Consider the following 19,120-nt stretch of genomic DNA (forward strand, 5'->3'; position numbering starts at 1 on the left):
CTCTGGGAGTTTCCTGAGGACTTCTGGGAGCTCGAGTGGTCTTGGCTCAATGGATCAGTTATTTATTTATATCACTCACTTCACTGTGTGTGTGTGTGTGTGTGTGTGTGTGTGTGTGTGTGTGTGTGTGTGTGTGTGTGTGTGTGTGTGTGTGTGTGTGTGTGGTCAATAGGGAGCTAAGCTCGGGATATGGGTGGATGGCATTCCCTCATTAAAAACTGAGGTTAATTAAGGGGAAACAAGTGGAAAACTGAGCTTTTTGGGAGGTCGTACTGCTTAAGAATAAGAATTCAAATTAAAATGAGTCATTGATGCAATTTTTACAAAAGTAATGACAATGGGCCTTGTTCGTCTTGCAGTGGCTGCAATGGAAATAAGTTTAATGTTAATATTTTGAACATCCGTCGCCATGCTTTTTGGAATGTTTTCGTGATATGTTTGATTGGTTGCATTTTAAAAACTGTACTTTTCCCTCTTAAAACCACCTTGTACAACGTGCTCTGGCAATGCTGTGTTTTAATATGATCATGCATATAAAGCCTCTTTGAATCTGAATTTGAGTGAAAGAGAGACAGAGAGACAGGGGAAAGGGAGAGAAGATGAAGGAGGACTACTTCATACAATATTTCTGTAAGTTAGTGGTAACTTACTCGTAACCCTGCTTCGTCACTATTTGCCCTCTAACAAGATGGTGGCCATGTATCCTTTCTGTTTTTTACTAGGTGATCCCTGACTGGAAGGACCAGGAGTGGGATGACGAAAAACCTGAGGCCTATGCCGGGATCTTCCACTTCCGGTTCTGGCGGTTTGGTGAGTGGGTGGACGTGGTGATCGATGACCGGCTGCCCACAGCAAACGGAGAACTGGTGTACTGCCATTCCAACGACAAAAACGAGTTCTGGAGCGCATTGGTGGAGAAGGCCTACGCCAAGTAAGACTTCCACTGTGTGTCAAGGCCATGACGTCCTAAACTGACGTCAGAGAACTAGTTGACGAAATCTGACTTGCATTGCATCATGTTGCCTGTCTCTCGGCCAAAAAGTTGCCCATGAACACACCGTAAAGACTACAGCCAACTAGCATGTATGATCTGCACCTGCGTGAGAGGAAATAACTCTTCTCATAAAAACTAAACCAACAAAAGATATTTACCATCCACTAGTCAACAATAACACAAACAGATACTGTTTCAGCTAAAGAACTCAACAGCTAAAAATGTTCATTTCCCTTCTCGTGTTCTGGGCTGAACTGCCAATCAGAGTGATTTTATTCACTGACAGACTCTGACAATTCAACATGCTGAGTCAGCAGAAAACAGCTAACAAGGGCTGACTAGTGCCAGCCATAGACTGTATATAAAGTTGGACACCCCCCACTAACCTCCGCTATGCCTTAAGTGAGGTGACATCATTTGGAGCCAGAGACTGTGCAGTAGCAATCTCTGCATTGAGGAAGTTCCCGCCAAAACACCCATCTGACCAATCACGAGCAGCCCTGATGAATGCGAGAGCATGGATTGGTTGTCACAGCTGTTAGTCATGGTCTAAAATTCCTGTTTTGTAGAATTGTGTAAGTAATTAAAAGCAAACTTATCATAAAAACAAACTCTTGAACAAACATCAGTGTGATGAGAACTATTTTCAGTGACAGAAACCATCTTTGGGAAAAATTTATTTGGCGTGTTTTTAGTTTGGCCCATGTCCCTAACATGGAGGGGTGGACTTTATGACATATACTGCAGACAGACACCAGGGGGTGCTTCAGATTGAAAAGCTGCACTTTGGGGGAACTGTCATGTTTTCCATCTTTATATACAATCTGTGCTTCCAACCATGTGCGACACAGCACAAAAACTAGAGCGACAGACACTTACCAACAGCTGACCGTCTGTGAGGTGCATGAGGGCCTTTACACACGTGAGTATGTGAGCAGTATTTCTTTCTTTCTTTATTTGTTTCTTTCTTTTCTTTCATTTTTAATTTTTTGTCTGGTATGCTATTACACTTATTACAATAAATGCTGCCTCCAACTGACTGAGTTTAAATGAACTCTAGTACGAGCTTGAAACGTGGATTGAATTATTTGTTGATGTTCAACTGTGGAGAATGAAAAGCTTGATTGCAAGATCAGTGTGTACGATAAGCAGAAGATTTTATGTTGGTTATGTTCTTTCGTACATTGGTGGCGTGCCCCTAGTCCCCCATGATCATTGCACACTTGTATGGATTTAATTTGGGAGAGACTTTTTCTGAAATGTACTCTGATTGTTTGACTGATTGATTTTCTTTTTCAGAGTTTTCTTAAATATGAGGGTGGAGATACAGCAAGGAGTCAGCATGAATAAAATGTATTAATTAAAATGTCCTGTATAAGCACTAATGATTGCTTGTGTGTGTTTTCTAGGATGTGTGGATGCTATGAGGCGCTTGATGGGGGCAACACGGCCGACGCTCTTGTGGATTTCACCGGTGGCGTGTCAGAGCCGATGGACTTGATGGAAAACGGCGTCAAAAATGATGAAGAGAAACGCAATGAGCTGTTTGAGAGAGTTCTAAAAGTCCATGACAGAGGAGGCCTCATCAGCTGCTCGATCCGGGTGAGGAGAGGACAAACGCACAGCTGAATGATTAAATGAATTGATTCAGGAATGATTTACAGACCGACTCACTGCATCATTTCAGGCAACCAGTGCAGCAGAATTGGAGGCCAAGCTGGCCTGCGGCCTGGTGAAGGGTCATGCCTACGCGGTGACGGATGTCCGCAGGGTGAGGCTGGGTCACGGCCTGCTGGCCTACTTCAGGTCAGACAAACTCACCATGATCCGCATGAGGAACCCCTGGGGAGAGAGAGAGTGGAACGGGGCCTGGAGCGACAGGTGAGGAGGAAAGCACCACACACACTGAAGATAAATCCCACAACCTGGACCTTTAACTTTGTTAAACCTGAGCAAATTGTCTTGATTTTTTTCAAAAACATGGGAAGAAGGCAATGAGCGTCTTAACAATAAAGTCCCAAAAATTAACAAAGAATTAGTAAAAAGTTAAAAGAGAATTACCTGAAAATTAGCACAGAAAAAAAACAAAACCAAACAGGGGAATTACCTAAAAGAAAGAGTTAAAAATTCAAAAATATTATATATTCTATAACATATTTTGAATATATGATTCTAATAATCATAAATGTTGTGTCTGGACACGTTCCCCTATTTTGGATAATTTTCTAATATTTTTCTTTCTCTCTCTCTTTCTCTCCCTCTCTCTTTTTTTCAGCATTACATTTCAAGTTGTTTCTTGTCACCTTTTACCAGTTTCTTGCAATTTTCTCATTGCCTTTTACCAAGTTTTTGAAAAGAATTAAACTTTTTTCTCAGAGTTTGAAGATTTAAATAACTGTGAAAGGCGTCTGAATGCAGCACGCGAAAAAAATGATGTACATCCAGGTTAACGTGTCAGTTTGATGTCCTGGTTTCTCTAGTGTCGACATGTTTAATTTTTGCTTTCATGTCTGCCATCCACATTTTACTGATAAAAGAAGAATATGGACTTTTTTTCTGCCTGTTTTTAGCTCTGAAGAGTGGAAGAAGGTCAGTAAGAGTGAGAGGGAGAGGATTGGCGTCACTGTGCAGGATGATGGAGAGTTCTGGTGAGTTTTTGGTTGATGCTGACCCCTGCTGGCAGACAGGAAATGCCTGCATGTGAAGCTTGGTGGCTTTGACCCACAATATTTCTCATTTGCACAAACTACTCCAAAGCAAATGTGTTTTTCAGTATGTGGTGTCAAACTGTGGAATTCTTTAGAGAACGATTTAAAGTGTAATATCAATATCTTTCAGTTAGGGTTAGTGAGGAGAAAATAATTAGACACATATGATGAGTTGCTGTGTGTGGCTTTTGATTCTTTCTTCTCTCTCATTTTATTGACTGCTAAGTAACTGACAGACAGACCATCTTCTTTTATTGGTTGATTTATTTTTGAGAAAGGGGCTGGTAAAATAAGGCTGTCTTCTCCTTGCCCCCTTTAGAAAATGAAATACAATGTAGTAAATAACTTATGGATTGATTTTAACCCTTTAACAGTCACACTAAGCAATGCCTTACAACATTATAGATCATAGCGTATATTAACAAAATGCATCGATTTATTCAGAAAAAAAACATTGTCCTAGTATAATTCCTTGTAAAAAGTGCAAAAGCCAATGTAATATAAGGGAAATCTGAAATAAAAGTCACTTTATACAATAAACATCTAAAAATAAATAAACAAAAATAAACAGATACACATAAAAACAAATCTAGTAAAAAAAAAGTATAAAATATATGGTAAAAAACAAATGGGCAATGTTCTATAATAAAAATCTGAAAAAGAAAGTATCGTCAGAAAATAAACAAATAAAGAAAATACATATAAAAACTAATTAAAATAGATACAAAGAAATGGGAATCAGAGTTTAACGTGAAAATTTCAGGTGAAGATTGGCAAGATATGTGGAAAAATCATCAGACATCCACCAATTCACGGGTATGGAGGGAATTTTCCTGGAAAAATTTGATCCGTTTTTTTATTACACCCAAGGTCAAGAACAAGTTTAAGGGCACAGACTCATCATGTTGGAGGAAATGTGGAGCAGTAGATACAGACCATTCACACATATTTTGGAAATGTCATAAAGTACAGAAGTTTTGGGAAATTGTACACAAAACTATACAAAAGATTCTGCAGTATGATATTCCTATGAGCTACATGGTGCTATATTTCTGTAATTTTAATTCTATTAAAGAGACTATAAGAGTAAGGGATAAGTATTTGATCAAAATACTGTTGATAGCAAGTAAGAAAGCTATTACGAGGAATTGGGGTAAAGTGGACCCTCCCAGTCAGGACCAGTGGATTGAGATTGTAGAAGAAATCCACACAATGGAAAGACTGACATATCGCCTGAGACTACAACAAGCACAGATGGAAGAAAATTGGGAGAAATGGACACTATTCAAAGCCAAAAACAGCGACAAAGACGACAGACAGAAACAACAGATATAGATTAAGGCACTAAGACAAAAGATGAACTGCTGGTGATGTGACTCCCAAACATGTATTTCATATTTTTGTATTGTTTTGAATGTGGGTTGTACATGTAAGGTTTGTATATGCAAATATATGGATGTAGAAATCAACAATAAAAAACTAAGTGGAAAATAAAAAACATAGATACAAAGAGTAATCAATGTAGTAATAAAATCTGTTTAAAATGCATGGTATAAAAAATGCAAATAGTCAGTTTGATATAATGAAAATAGAATTGAATGGAAATACAGTATAATCAAAATACTAAAATGCATCGAATAAAAACAGATGTATAAAATGAAATTGGGTTTTGCTAAGTTTTTAGCGAGGCAATTTGATAAAAAGAATGGCGGTCTCAAGACCTGTTAAAGGGTTAACCAGGGTTAAACTGTCTGTTTCCATGAGTGGAATAAAAGTGAAGTACAAATAAATTAAGCATAATTCCTCCTTATCCGCTCCTCTTTCTCTCCCTTCCTGCAGGATGACATTTGATGACTTCATCGCTAACTTCACCGACCTCATCCTCTGTCGTCTCATCAACACCTCCTACCTGAGTTTCCATAAGACCTGGGAGGAGGCTGTGATGCAGGGCTCCTGGCGCTGCCACGATGACCCACTTCTTAACCGAGCCGGGGGCTGCATCAACAACAAGCACACCTTCCTCCAGAACCCGCAGGTGTTGTTTCTCTCCTTAATTCATCATTCCTCAGATTTGGTGTTAGACGAGGTTGTGTACGATGTATGAGTGAAAACTCTCTAACTGTGTGTGTGCGTGTGTTTCTTGTCTCTGCGTTGCAGTATGTGTTTGATGTGAAGAAGCCGGAGGACGAGGTTCTGATATGTCTGCAGCAGAAAGACCGCAGAGCCACACTGAGAGAAGGACGAGGAGACAACCTGGCCATTGGCTTTGACATACACAGGGTCAGCTCAGTGTGTGTGTGTGTGTGTGTGTGTGTGTGTGTGTGTGTGTGTGTGTGTGTGTGTGTGTGTGTGTGTGTGTGTGTGTGTGTGTGTGTGTGTGTGTGTGTGTGTGTGTGTGTGTGGGCGCGCGCGCTTACTTTGTTGTAATTTCTTCTCCTCTGGCTTTTTAACCCTTTGACACCGGGAACAACATCAGCTTTCTTGTGGTGTTGCTTGGCATGAAATGTCCTGCAAATTACTAAAAACGTGTTAAAAAAATGACCTGAAAATTAGCTTAAAAAGAGAGGGAGAAAATCATTAGGAAAATATAAACTATGGAAAAATGTAAATAAAACCCTATTTATAATTATTGTAATATGTATTTAATATTACATTATAGAAAAGAAATCTCTATTATTATTATTATTATTGTTATTATTATTTACTAATTTTTTATGTTATGTTGTACCATTTAAGGTAATTTCCTGTTCTTATTCTTTTCTCTTCTGTTTTTAGGAATTTAGGAAATGTCTCATTAAGTTACTCATTGCTTTTTTCCCCTCATTTTTGTGAGAAATCAAGCCAATTTGCTCCAGTTTCAAAGTGATAATGACTGTTTCTAAGTGTATTTAAATGTCATATTATAATTGAATTATTTCTTTGCACTTTGTCTTGATTTTTTAAATGTTTAATGTGGAGCACTTTTAATTAGTTTGATGCTGAAATGTGCTATACAAATAAACTTGTCTTTCCTTTTACAGTGTGTGTGCAGGTGTGTGTGAGTCCAGAGCTGTGGAGGCTGAAGAGAGAATAAACTGTAAGCCTGTAAATAAAGGTGGTGTTGTCTGTCTGTCTGTCTGTCTGTCTGTCTGTGTGCAGGTGGAGTTAAACAGGATCTACCGTATGCATGTCACCCAGCAGAAGGTCGGTGGCAGCGTCTACATTAACTCGAGGTCTGTGTTCAAACGTATCGACCTGAAGGAGGGCCGGTATGTCATCATACCCACAACCTTTGACCCCGGCCTGGAGGGAGACTTCCTGCTCCGCATGTTCTCGGATGTGCCATCAGACTGCAAGTAGGGACACAATGAGCGTGTTTTAGTTTGAACTCAGCTTTTGTTGTTTTCTGTGTGACTGTCGCAGTGCTTGTTGTTCAGCAGCATCACTGGATTTAAAAAAAAAATTGATATTATGAAAAGAACCAATTTGAAAATGAAAAGTGAAATCTAAAATTTTGAAATGTGAAATAGGTCCCTGGTGCCTGAGTTGCTGAAATGTGATGTTTGCGTCATGTTTTAGGGCAGCAGAGATGGCAGAAAGCATGGAAACAGTGTCAGCAATTGATGGAAAAAAAAAATCCTTATTTTGTTCCTGGTAGCTATCATTTACTTTAAATAGTTGTACATTTTAGTATACGCATCTATTATATGTAGCAGACAAGCAAACTTTTAACTATAAAGCATACCAGGTGAGTATACTAACATTGATAAGAACCTTATTTTATAATATGAGTTGCTGAGTTGACGTCATTAATGCGTAAATATGGCGGGCAAAAGTCAATGCTTGGTAAGAAACAATGGTAAAAATTTTTTTTATTGATATATGTGTTAAAAATCAATTTTTCATAACATATAAAATGTAATATAGTATTAATGTAAACTGCTGTAGAGTGACCTGGATTAAATATAAAAATATATTCAAATATAATACATAATATATAAAATATACAAAAAATAATGTAATATATAAAAATGTAAATAAACTGGAAACAGCTATCAACCACTTGTTAAAACGCTCTTCGCATTAAAGTGCAACCCATCTTCTTTGTAACTTCCACGTTGTTCCCATTTTACGACTTCAAAGCACATGAACACAACAAAGTCAGAAGAACGACTTTACAAATTGGAAACCGCGACCTTCCGACATCACATGAATGCAGCATAAACCACAGGGGAAGTTCACACCTGAGGAGGCAACACTGGCGTCATGTGATTTTGTTCCAGACAACACAAGTTTAAACCTTAAAACTCAAAGCTGATGACAGAGAAGCCCTTTTTTTTTATCAACAACATAAACATATGGTTGTAAATAGAAACATAACAACATGAACACCAGAACAAATACAAGTGTCTCTGTGTCTATGTCTGTCCATCCTGTAGAGAGCTGACTCTCCATGAGCCTCCACAGACCTGCTGGTCTGGGTTGTGTGGTTATCCCTCTCTGGTCACTCAGGTCCACATCCTGATGGCTAACGGTCTCGCAGGACAAGACTCTGATGGAGGTCAGTTTCAGCTAAACTAACTTTACAGGTTATTTTCTTAAAATACCATCAAAAGTTTAATCAGATCAAATTGAACCATATAAGCTTCACAAAATGAGTGTTTTATGATGTTTCTGAGCTCTTTGGAAATTTCGCTGTGTTATGCCCTGTATTTTAATTGCTAGTTTGTCCCACGACTTTTTTTTTTAAGTTGTTGTTTAAAATACTTTGTGTTGCTTTTTAAGCTGACCTGCTGTCAGCTGAAGCAGCTGCAGGTCAGTGTTATTTTTTACCAGTAGATGGCAGTAACATCTCTGTAATGTCACTGACTGATGCTGTAATTCAGCAGTCTGAATGTAAAACTGTCACAATAGCAGAAAGCTACAAGGCCCTTGTTAATCTTTTTTTTGCTGTGTTTGCAGTTATTACAAATACTTGGCAGTCTATTTTTGATCCACTGGATAATTTATTGCAGTGTTCATTGTCAATTAATTGTCAAAATCTGTTGATTATTTCTCGATTAACCCTTTAAAGCCTGAGCATATTGGCTGGGTTTCTTTCCAAAAATGGGAAGAAGGCAATGAGCATGCTAACAAGAAATGGCCCAAAAATGAGCAACAAATAAGTAAAAAGTTACAAGGAAATGAACTAAAATAAGAAAAAACAACTAAACAAACAAACAAAAAAAACAAATGTTAGAGATCTTAAGAAAGAAGTAGTTTTTTTTTCCTGTAACATAATTTTGAATATGTAAGACTTAAAGTTATCTGGACATTGTTCTCCAAGTTTTTTGATAATACCTAATAATCTCCCCGCTGATTTTTATTTTTTTTCTGAAAATTGTTGATCTTTAAACAATTTTTTGTCACCTTTTACTTTTCTTTTCTTTTTTTTCAATTTGCAGGACATTTCTTACTAAGTTTCACAATCCTTTTTTCCCCCCGTGTTTTTTTTTTTAAATAAATCAAACCAATTTTCTCAGGTTTTAGCAGTTTAAAAACATGGAAAATGTCATGTCCACAATCCAAGTACTGTCATAGAGGAAATAAATCAGAAAATATTCACATTTAAGAAGCTGGAATAAGAGAACTATATCATTTTTTTAATGCCTCCGCACCTCGATAGCCGTGGTTAGGTTGCTTTGTACGTGCATTCCCTTCTTGTGAACACTATTTGTGAAGAACGCCTTTAGGCAATTTCTTTATATTTGGCACAAATTAAGTTGGACTCAACACTAAACTGATTACAATTTGGTGGTCAAAGACCACCGTGACCTTGCATCTGTATCATTCTCGTGTATGTGATATCTCAAGAAAGCCTTTAGGGAATTTCTTCACATTTGACACAAACGTCCATTTGGACTCAATGATGAGCTGATTAGAATATGGTGGTCAAAGGTCAAAAAAGTGTGTTTGTGTTTCAGTGTCGGACCCCTACGTGATAATTCGTTGTGAAGGGGAGAAAGTTCGTTCTCCGGTCCATAAAGACACCCGAAGCCCCAACTTCGACACCAAGGGGCTCTTCTACAGGAAGAAGGCCAACAAGCCAGTCACCATCGAGGTATGTGTTTGTGTTTGTGTGTCTGCATTGGTGGCTAAGGAAGGCTGACAGAAAATAATGCTTTGGGGAAAAAAGTATTCAGGTCTTTAAAAAAAAACAAAAAACGCATTAACGTGCTCCCTAGGAGGTCGTTAAGGCGTGTTCATGAGCAGTGTGTTGTATTTTGTGTCTCTCAGAGCATGTTAACAACACAGTTTGAAGCATTATTTTGTTAAATGCACTTTCCACCTCTGAAATGTGTCCCTGTTATCTCTCTCTGTGTTTCTCAGATCTACAACCACAACGTGCTGATGGACTCTTTCCTGGGTCAGGTGATGCTGCCGGCCGAGCAAGGTGAATACCAACAGACGCTCCATCTGAGAGACAAGGGTGATCGCCGTGACAATGACTTGCCGGGAACCGTCACCGTCGCCATTGTGACCAGCACGGTGCTCACCAACATCTGAAACACACCAAAAAACCTTCCAGTCAGCTGCAGTTTACCAAATTACCAGTTTACCACCCTGTGAGGGTAAATATTTGGCACGAATAGAGGGTTTACTCTGTGGAAGTTTACTTTATAGAAGATTACACATTCAGCGGGAGGTCTGATTCTCCTGCTGCGTTTTAGCCAAATGATTTACAGTGCCTGTATTAGGTGTATCTACTAGGTGTATGTTATGTCTATCAACCACTACTTAGTGTCATGTTTTATTCTGCTATTAAATGTTGTATTTTATTTGCTCTTTAATTTTAATTTAATATTTTTAAAACCCTATACCTGTCTTTTTATATCACCTACTTTTATACCTTGTCTTAATGCCTCTCATGTCTCCTGTACACCACTTTGCCTTGTTTAAAGGTGCTTTACAAATAAACTTACCTTGCCTAGTACCGTGTTCAAACATTTTTTGAAATAGTTTTACTGCATTTTGATCCAAAATGTATAAAGAGTGAAAATTGTGGGCATAAGAGCACAAGTACAAAGTTCCAAACAAGGCTGAATATTTTAAAAAGTTTTGTTGGGACGTTAAAGTTGTATAATACTCAGAGTAGAAGAATGATGTGTAACATTTTGATGTTTTAAATGGGATTTCTGCATGAAAATATTAATGAGGAGGTAAGAGTTGAAACTACATGAAAGTGAATTTGTATCCAATTTAAACAGCCCCACACGTTCACGGCATCGACCTGTCGCTAAGTCCCGCCCCTCAATGCAGACTGGCTGATCATTCCTTAACAATGGCCAGCTTGTCTATCCTACAGCTCTGGTTTCCTCTGTTTTTTTTTTACCAAATGAGATATAATCTGTATCTATGCTAGAAGTCAACAATTAATAATCTATTCTTCTACTGATTCTGTTTATATAAACACTGGCACCACTCGCCTCATAAGCTTTATTTTAATCTTCATCAGCAGCTTCTTGTTTGTGGTCGGAAGAACTTGACTTCATCTCAAAATCATAGAATTCTTTGAAGCATTTGACTCTATTAAGTAATCTTTGTCCTTTGGACGTCTCTGAAACCACTGAGGCCGTCGTGTCTTCAGACACAGATTACTGAGAGATGTTGGGGAACCACCAGCAAGGACTGTGTGTGTGTGTGAGAGAGACATACATCTGTGTATCTACAGCTGTTTGGAAAGAAAAAGAAAGATGAGCACAATATAAAGAAATGTATTCACAATAATAATAATTCTTATTGTTATTATTTCATTGTATAGCACTTTTCATAACACAAAATATATACAAAATACAGCCATTAAAGTTGTATACCCATCCACTAAGCAAAATTTTAAAATAAGTCCCTCCCCTGTGCTTAGTTATTTATTAAGAAAAAGGCTAAGGGAAAATGTCTAGGGAAAACAGAAAAAAATAGGGAAAAATGTCCTGGGAAAAGGAAAAAACAGGAAAATCTATATCTTTAATTATCGTAATTAAATTTAAAAATCTACTTTCAAAATTTTTAGTGTTTAAAGTATTTAATCCAGGTTTTTTTTAAACGTTTTTTCACCCACAAATTTTGAAATGTTTGGATTTTTTTCTGATTTCTTGCTAATTTGGGTGGATAATGTCTTCTCTCATTGCTTATTGCCTTTCTCCCATGTTTTTTAACCTTGATTTAAAAATTGAAAATAATGTAGAAGACTAACAATTGAAAACATTTTTTTTCATAGAACAAATATTCCCAACTCCCTAATCCCAGTGCATTCAAACCTAAAAAAAATATTAATACTAACACTAATACTGATAATAGTAGTAACTGGTAGTAATACTAAGAATAAGAATAACAGCTAAAAAAAACAGCCAAAGACAATACAACACAAAAGAAGCTCCTTAATATGGTTTTAAAGAGTGTGATTAAGAGGTTCCTCCCATGTTTTTGAAAGATATCAAGCTAATGTACTGGGGTTTCGAAGAGCTCTTGCTGAATCGTATTCGTTATAAATTCCTACTTGTTTCTAGTTTCTGATCCGGTTGTAGGGTTACACCTGAATGCACCGTCCTTCAACCAGACATCGCATGAAGCGGAATAATCGGACTTTTTCCCTAGCGGCTCTGAACGCACCACCGCCTGCTCTCCACCGACCCGCCCGAAATGCTTGCAGGCCAGCCAATCAGCTTCGGGGGATTCTGAAATTGACCAATCGTGTTTCCGGAGCGGCTCGTAAGGGGGCGGGAGTTTGTGTGTGCCTAGCTAACAATAGCTGCCTGGGATCGGCAAGTTTACTGTAAAAAAAAAAAAACAGCCGGGAGGGCGACACCGCGGAGCGCAGCTGAGCCGAGAGGAGAGCAGAGTTTACCGAATACATGAGCCGGTGTGTCCCGGTGTCGGAAATTACCGCACAGCACTCTGGGATTTACATTTTCAACCGGACAAGTGGTGAGTGAGCCTCTCGACTTTATTTCTGAACCTTAAATGTAGCCGTCTGTCTGCACCCAGCCAGGCATGGAGCGGCTGTGAATTCATTTACCAGTGAATAGGAAGGGGTTAATGGTTACTGTAGGCTGGGACCACACTATTATTCCCTTTTTCTTTATCTGCATCTACATTGCACCGCCCTGGACCCTGCAGGCCCATTAGCCCGCAAACACTGACTTCAAATCAGCCACGACGAGGTTGTTACAGTCGGAGGGTGGATGGTGTGATTATTTTTTTATTACACCGATTTCCTTCCAGTTTAGGGACTGTCCTTTATTTATAAGTGGAGGTGCTGGCTGGGGTTTGACTTTTTTTTTTTTTTTTACCATTGAACCTCCCTGAGTGAATTGGGAAAATGTATGAGCCCCCCTCTACCATTAGATAGTTAGTAGATTAAAAAAAATGAATTGAATATACTTTATATCGAACATTGCAATAATAATAATAATGAATAAATACTATGCTTATGAATTAATAGTGAGTGTTTATAACAGATTTTAAATAAGCAACATAAACCTACATTTCATGTCTAAAAAGGATTGGATTGGAGAAAATAACTTTAAATATATATATATATAAAAACCTCTCCCTATGATATTTAAAGTTCAAAAAAGCCCTGGAGTTTAAAAAAATCCCAAAACCTCAGTTTTGTCACTTTTGTCGTGCATGTCGGTTAGTTCGTGCTAACGTTTTATTTTTGGCAAAATTAAAAATGACACGCAGAATAAGGTGATCTTGATGAAATACTACTATTTTAGCCAAAATTTGTTGTTGATTTTTTTTTCACAAGGGAAGCTCTTGTCCCACATGTCTTTAAGGAATGCTAGAAATGTGAAAATTCAAAGATAATTTCTGTTTTTACAAATTTTGTCTTTGATTAGTGGTGTAAGTTTTAGTGATTTTTAAAGTAAACATGTCTTCTCCAAAAGTGGTGGTAAAATAAATACAAAATACTGCCGTTTAAAGTTGTATGCCCCTCCCCTAAGCCAAAATTAAAAATGATTTTACATGCATTCCCCTTTTATCACCACCCCTCCCCTTGCATAAATAACAAAGGCTGCCCAATCTTATAAATACGATCTTAACATAATTTAATTTTTTTTTACTCAATTTTATTTATTTATTTATTTTTTGCCCCACAAGACGTGTCCAAGGACCAAAGGAAATTTGAAAATTCATAGATAGTTTCTGTTTTTACAGTTTCTGGCCACGATGATTGGTGCAAATTGGCGATTTTTTTTTTAATAGAAAACATGCAGTTTGGAAAACAATGATAAAATCAATACAAAATACAGACATAAAAAAGTGCTTGAAATGTTATTTGACATGCCTCCCCCTTTGTGCAGCGCCCCCTTCCCTCTCATAAATAATAAACTGTCCCTTACCAGCTACCTGTGATAACATGGGTTTCTGCTGTATAATGCGGCAGTAGATGAATGAATGAAAAAAAGAAAGAAAAAAATCCACCTTTCTGTCTCTGAAGTGCACCTCAGAGGATACCTCTGACATGTTTCATCAGAAAGTTTATGCTGTGCCCAGATCCTCTCTGCTGTAGCCACAGAGTAGACGGGCGCTCTGCTCTCCTCAGTGTCGCGCCTTCACAACTCTGAAATTATTCTGATGTGAAATTTATTTCTGGCCTCTTATCTGCTGTAATGTGTTTTAAATTGGCAAGTGATCAAGGGTTTCATCTTTTTTAAGTGTTTAATCCATTCTTAAATAATCTGTTAAATATTTATGTTTAATATCAGTGGTGGAAAGGACATTTATTCAAGTACTGTACTTTAGTGCAAATTTGTGGTACTTGTACTTAACCTCAGCATTTTAATTTTGTACTACTTATACATAGACTCCACTGCTGGAAATATAATGCTTTTGACTCCGCTTCATTCATTTGATAACTTTACTCACTTGTTTCTTTGCAGATTGAGAGTATTATTACAAAATATAATGATGATGGATTATTACAGAATATTTAACTCAGTGAAACTGTGAATTGAAAAAACAATCCAGCAGTATATAATATTAACAATATAATCTCCAACTTTAGTAACTGCAACATTAAAATTATGAACAAATTATGTTATAGTCTAATGATATACAGTATTCTGAGACTGGGAGCTGAATTATTTGCAGTTATCGTCTTTCCCAAAACAAACCGAACTTGTGAATTAAATCCGTAAAAACACAGAATAAAGGAGTTTCACGTTACAAATCAGTTTCTCTGATACTGCCCGCCTTCTTGCAGATGGCCCAGTACCTAATGTGTTGGCACGGTTTTTCTCTGATAACTTAAGATCCAGAGCTTCAGGAGGTTTTTTACCAGGAGCTGAATTATGTGCATATCTCCGCCTCTCCAAAACAAATGGACTCGCTGATTTAAAGTGATAAAAAAGGCTGAAAAGAGGAGTTTTAAAGCGAAATCTCAGTGTTTTTCTGTCACTGTTTGGCAGACGGGCTGCTAACTATGGCAGCCGAGACAAAAGCATAGCTTGTAAGCGATGTTTGGTGTGTCCATTCTGGGATACTGCACAAACATGGTGGCGCAACATGGTGATCTCCAGGACCCGCTTACTATGTAGATATATACAGCTCATTCAAAGGTATTAAAAACACAACGATTCTTGTTTTCTGGTGATTAGACACTAAAGAAAACATACTCATTAAATAATATTTCACATTTGCCAGTATATCCCCCTCAATCCTACTAACTGGACCTTTGAGTAAAGCATTCGAGTACTTCCTCCACCACTGTTAATATTTTTAAAAGGCCCCTGACATGTCTGCAGTTGTGACTTCAGTCACCTCATTCCTGCAGATTCACGTCACCTGCTGTGTCATTGTTGCCGTAAACTTGTAGTTTTCTAGGATTCGTGCACAGTCATCTGTCTGAAATGTGGTGGAGCTCTTGTTTCCACGTGGCTCAGCAGAAATTACTGCACTTCTCTCCATCAGTTCATTGAGAAGATTTTGGGGGTTTTTAGTGTCTTTGGTGAGTCAGACGGTGAGTGCATCTTATTGATTACAGACTCTACCTGTCATATGGTATTTTTATCAGCATTATGAGTAAGCAATCTCTCAATTCCTGCCTATATTCTCCTTAAAATGAGCCTCATTTTGACACAGCTGGATAAATAACCTAATTTCTGTGTTTCTGTATTTTTGTCGGTGTGTATGGTCCAGCCTCTCTGAAGCTGAGTTGGGCTGACGTTGCCCTTTGCTCCCTGTTATAAAAAGTTTTCCCTTCATCTGAGTGATGGAAAAGGATAATGAAAAGCTGTAGATGTGGGAAGCTGATTAAAAGTTTGTGGTTCACTCCTGAGCTGTCTGTCCCACTGGAAGACAAAAAAATAAGAAGGCAGATATCCTGAAACTCAATATAATATCATATCTGCATGAGAGGACCTTAATTGGTAAGTTGGCTGACAGAAAATTGAAGGGGTCCCTGGTTATAGCTGAACACCTGCTTGTGTCAGAACTGTTAAAAACTCTGAGAAAGCAAACATGGACGTGGTTTAAGGGCCGTGGCAGCACAGTGATTGCCATGGAGACATGGGTGTGGCTGAAGGAGTGTTTTATGGCCCCACGTGAAGCATGAGGCCACCCAGTTGTCGCTTTGACACCTCGACAGCATGAAGGAGAGAGAGGAAGGCCAGGAGGGGTTAATGACCCATTTGGCTCCTGTGGCTCTGGCCTCGGCTACTTCAGGAGAAAGACGACTGTGTGTGTGTGTGCGTGCGTGCGTGCGTGCGTGCGTGCGTGCGTGTGTGTGTGCGTGTGTGTGTGCGTGCGTGTGTGCGTTTGTGTGTGTGTTTTCCTTTGGTCCAGTCCTTTGGGCTCTTGTCTCACCTGTCATTGGCCCTTTTTACACAGAGATCACACTGTCGGGCTGCTGCTACGTCCCTTCTAAATGCTGCCTTTACCTATTAACACAGAACCAAACAACTGCTGTATAACGCTGCTCCAGTCTGTGATTTTAGACAGCCTGCCGGCATTGTTGAATAAAAATAGGCATGACTGGCATGACGTGTGACACAACAGCGTCAGTTTCTATTTGTAAAATCCATTTGTAATCAATCGATTGAATTAGTTGTTGAAGCCCTAAGAGCAGGTCTTTAAAAGAATAGTTATATATTTTTTGGAAGTAGGCCTTATTTGTTTTCTTGCCGAGAGTTAAATAAGACAATCAGTATCACAAATGTATCTGTACATAAAGCGACCTCCAGCAGATTAGAGGAAGTTACTGAGTCACAGTGTGTCATTCTTACACACTAACAAACACAATATGTGAGTAGGTGGGTTTCCATTAAGCCTCAAATTGCACAAATTAAAATAGCAAATATGAAATATGCTTAATGGAAACATGTCTATTTCTAAAAAAACTTCCATTTATTGAAAAAAAAGTATTATGCACGCATGAGGTGGTTTTTAGGATACACAAAAAAGGCTTATTTTGCAAAACTGCAGTAGAAAAAGTTTTTTTCACTTTTAGAATTCACATGACAATAGTGACGGCTACGGTGGCTAAAATAGAAATAAACCTGTTAATGTTTTGAACATCTGTTACCATGCTTCTTGGAATGTTATCGCGAGAAGAGAAGTCGCATAACATCAATCAGAAATGCAGTCATCTCGCAATTTTGTTTCATTGACATTTTGGAAATATTGCTTAAGTTTTACGCAAATCTGTAATGGAAACCCGCCTAGTAATCTGTAGAGCCTAAGGACAGAGGCAGGCTGGCTGTTTAACCATGTTTCCAGTCTTTGTACTAAAGAGTAGCTTCATGATCATACGGTACAGACATAAGACATCAATGTTTTTCATCAAACTGTCTGCAGAGAGTGAATAAGTGTATTTCCCAAAAAGTCAAACTATTCCTTTAACTGGCAGATAGATGCAGAGTCAGCAGTGTTGTGGTGAAGATGGAGCAGAGCCTGGAAGCCTCAGCAGATGAAGATGAGACTTCGTTATGACTGCTTTGATTAATTTTAAATTTATCATTAAAATATATCCGTATCATATCTACCTGCAGATATTAAGTACATCTTTTCACTGGCAGACGCCCTTAATAAGTAATGAATGAAATTATTCATTAGGATGATTATTTTTTTTTGCAGTGCAGACACACACACACGCACACACACACACACACACACACACACACACACACACACACACACACACACACACACACACACACACACACACACACACACACACACACACGCAGCATCAACAGAAATAGTGATATTGGCTGTGGAGCAGCCAGAAGTCTGCCAGCAGCTGAATAATGGATAGTCTGTCTGCCTGTAGGGCTGCTGGAGCTGCTGAGCACGGCGTCTAGACGAACCGCCACAGCACAGAACTACATGCTCTCCCCTCTCCATGAATCTGGATGAAAGCTGGGATCCTCAATGATTTCTTTCTTCTTCAGGGATTTTATCCACTTCATTGATGTGAAGGCAGATGAGAGGGGTGATGGCACATCTCTGAGCTTTTAATAGTGTGGTTCAGGATCACAGAGATCTTTGATACTGTTGGTGTAATTATAATGATCAGACCTGGAGAGAGGATGGAAATATTCAACCCAAACTCCAGAACAAATGTTGGCATTATATGTTTCTGCAAACCACTGACATGTTACATTTCTGCATTATTTTGTAGCAGGAATTTAACATTTCTTTAAGTTTCAGCAGTGCTGTGGTTAACCTGTGGTTAAGTTTTGGCACAAAACAACACTTTGATGTGGTTATAAAAAATGATCATGTTTTGGCCTAAAATACCAGCTTTTGGGGACACTATACCGACAAGAAACACAGCAGTGTCTCTGTAAAGCAGCTACTATCCCTGGTGGACACAGCAACAGGGTGCTAAAAAACAACCATGTTTGGTAGCTAAAAAGTGGCTGTAAAAGCAGTGATTAATTGTCAAAAAAAACAAACAGTTTTGCTTTTTGTGGCACATTCCTGGCAGGAAATGAAAAGATTTCTCAAAAAACAGCCATTAATTGTTGCACTATCCCAGCTGGAACCACAGCTGTGATTTTGGTAAAAAATAAAAAAAAATTAAAAAACACTTTTGGTGGTACTATCCTGTCAGGAAATGCAGCACTGCCTCTGTAAAACACAACTGCTCAGTTAGGACTGTCGTTTTGGCGATAATGGCCAAAATGCTAATCACACTTATTTTGATCAATATTGAGATCACAATTATTCATTGGTTTTAGGAACAAAATGTTCAAATAAGCGCTTCTTTCATTTCCATGTTGTGCTGCATTCTTACTAGTGTACACACACAGAATTCAGTGCATCTTCTATCGACAGTCTTTTCTGCGAGTGTAATGAGCATTTTAAACGTCAATATTGCAGTTGAACTTTTAATTTTTTTAAGCCAAAATCTTGGCCATGATTAATATTTGAATAAATGTACCACCCTACT

General features: G+C 38.3%; 2 protein-coding genes across 3 annotated transcripts in view; both read left to right on the top strand.

Annotated features, from left to right (window-relative positions):
* capn5a (calpain 5a) overlaps positions 1 to 10,654 on the top strand; it is a 39,483-nt gene extending 28,829 nt beyond the window's left edge. The window contains exons 4-13 of the mRNA XM_088079274.1: positions 723 to 931; positions 2,404 to 2,596; positions 2,682 to 2,875; positions 3,565 to 3,642; positions 5,542 to 5,737; positions 5,860 to 5,982; positions 6,841 to 7,037; positions 8,121 to 8,242; positions 9,645 to 9,781; positions 10,051 to 10,654. Of these exons, the coding sequence (XP_087935400.1) occupies positions 723 to 931; positions 2,404 to 2,596; positions 2,682 to 2,875; positions 3,565 to 3,642; positions 5,542 to 5,737; positions 5,860 to 5,982; positions 6,841 to 7,037; positions 8,121 to 8,242; positions 9,645 to 9,781; positions 10,051 to 10,227 (1,626 nt within the window). The 3' untranslated portion in view covers positions 10,228 to 10,654. The remainder of the gene's footprint in view (positions 1 to 722; positions 932 to 2,403; positions 2,597 to 2,681; positions 2,876 to 3,564; positions 3,643 to 5,541; positions 5,738 to 5,859; positions 5,983 to 6,840; positions 7,038 to 8,120; positions 8,243 to 9,644; positions 9,782 to 10,050) is intronic.
* A 1,832-nt stretch (positions 10,655 to 12,486) lies between these two features.
* Positions 12,487 to 19,120, top strand: part of pak1 (p21 protein (Cdc42/Rac)-activated kinase 1) — a 67,654-nt gene continuing 61,020 nt past the window's right edge. For both annotated transcript variants that reach the window (XM_088079275.1, XM_088079278.1), the window contains exon 1: positions 12,487 to 12,642. The gene's annotated coding sequence lies outside the window, so the exon portion shown is untranslated. The remainder of the gene's footprint in view (positions 12,643 to 19,120) is intronic.

This window comes from Plectropomus leopardus, chromosome 6 (assembly GCF_026936395.1).
Source record: "Plectropomus leopardus strain MGB_pleo_1.0 chromosome 6, ASM2693639v1, whole genome shotgun sequence".
NCBI classification, from domain to species: domain Eukaryota; kingdom Metazoa; phylum Chordata; class Actinopteri; order Perciformes; family Serranidae; genus Plectropomus; species Plectropomus leopardus.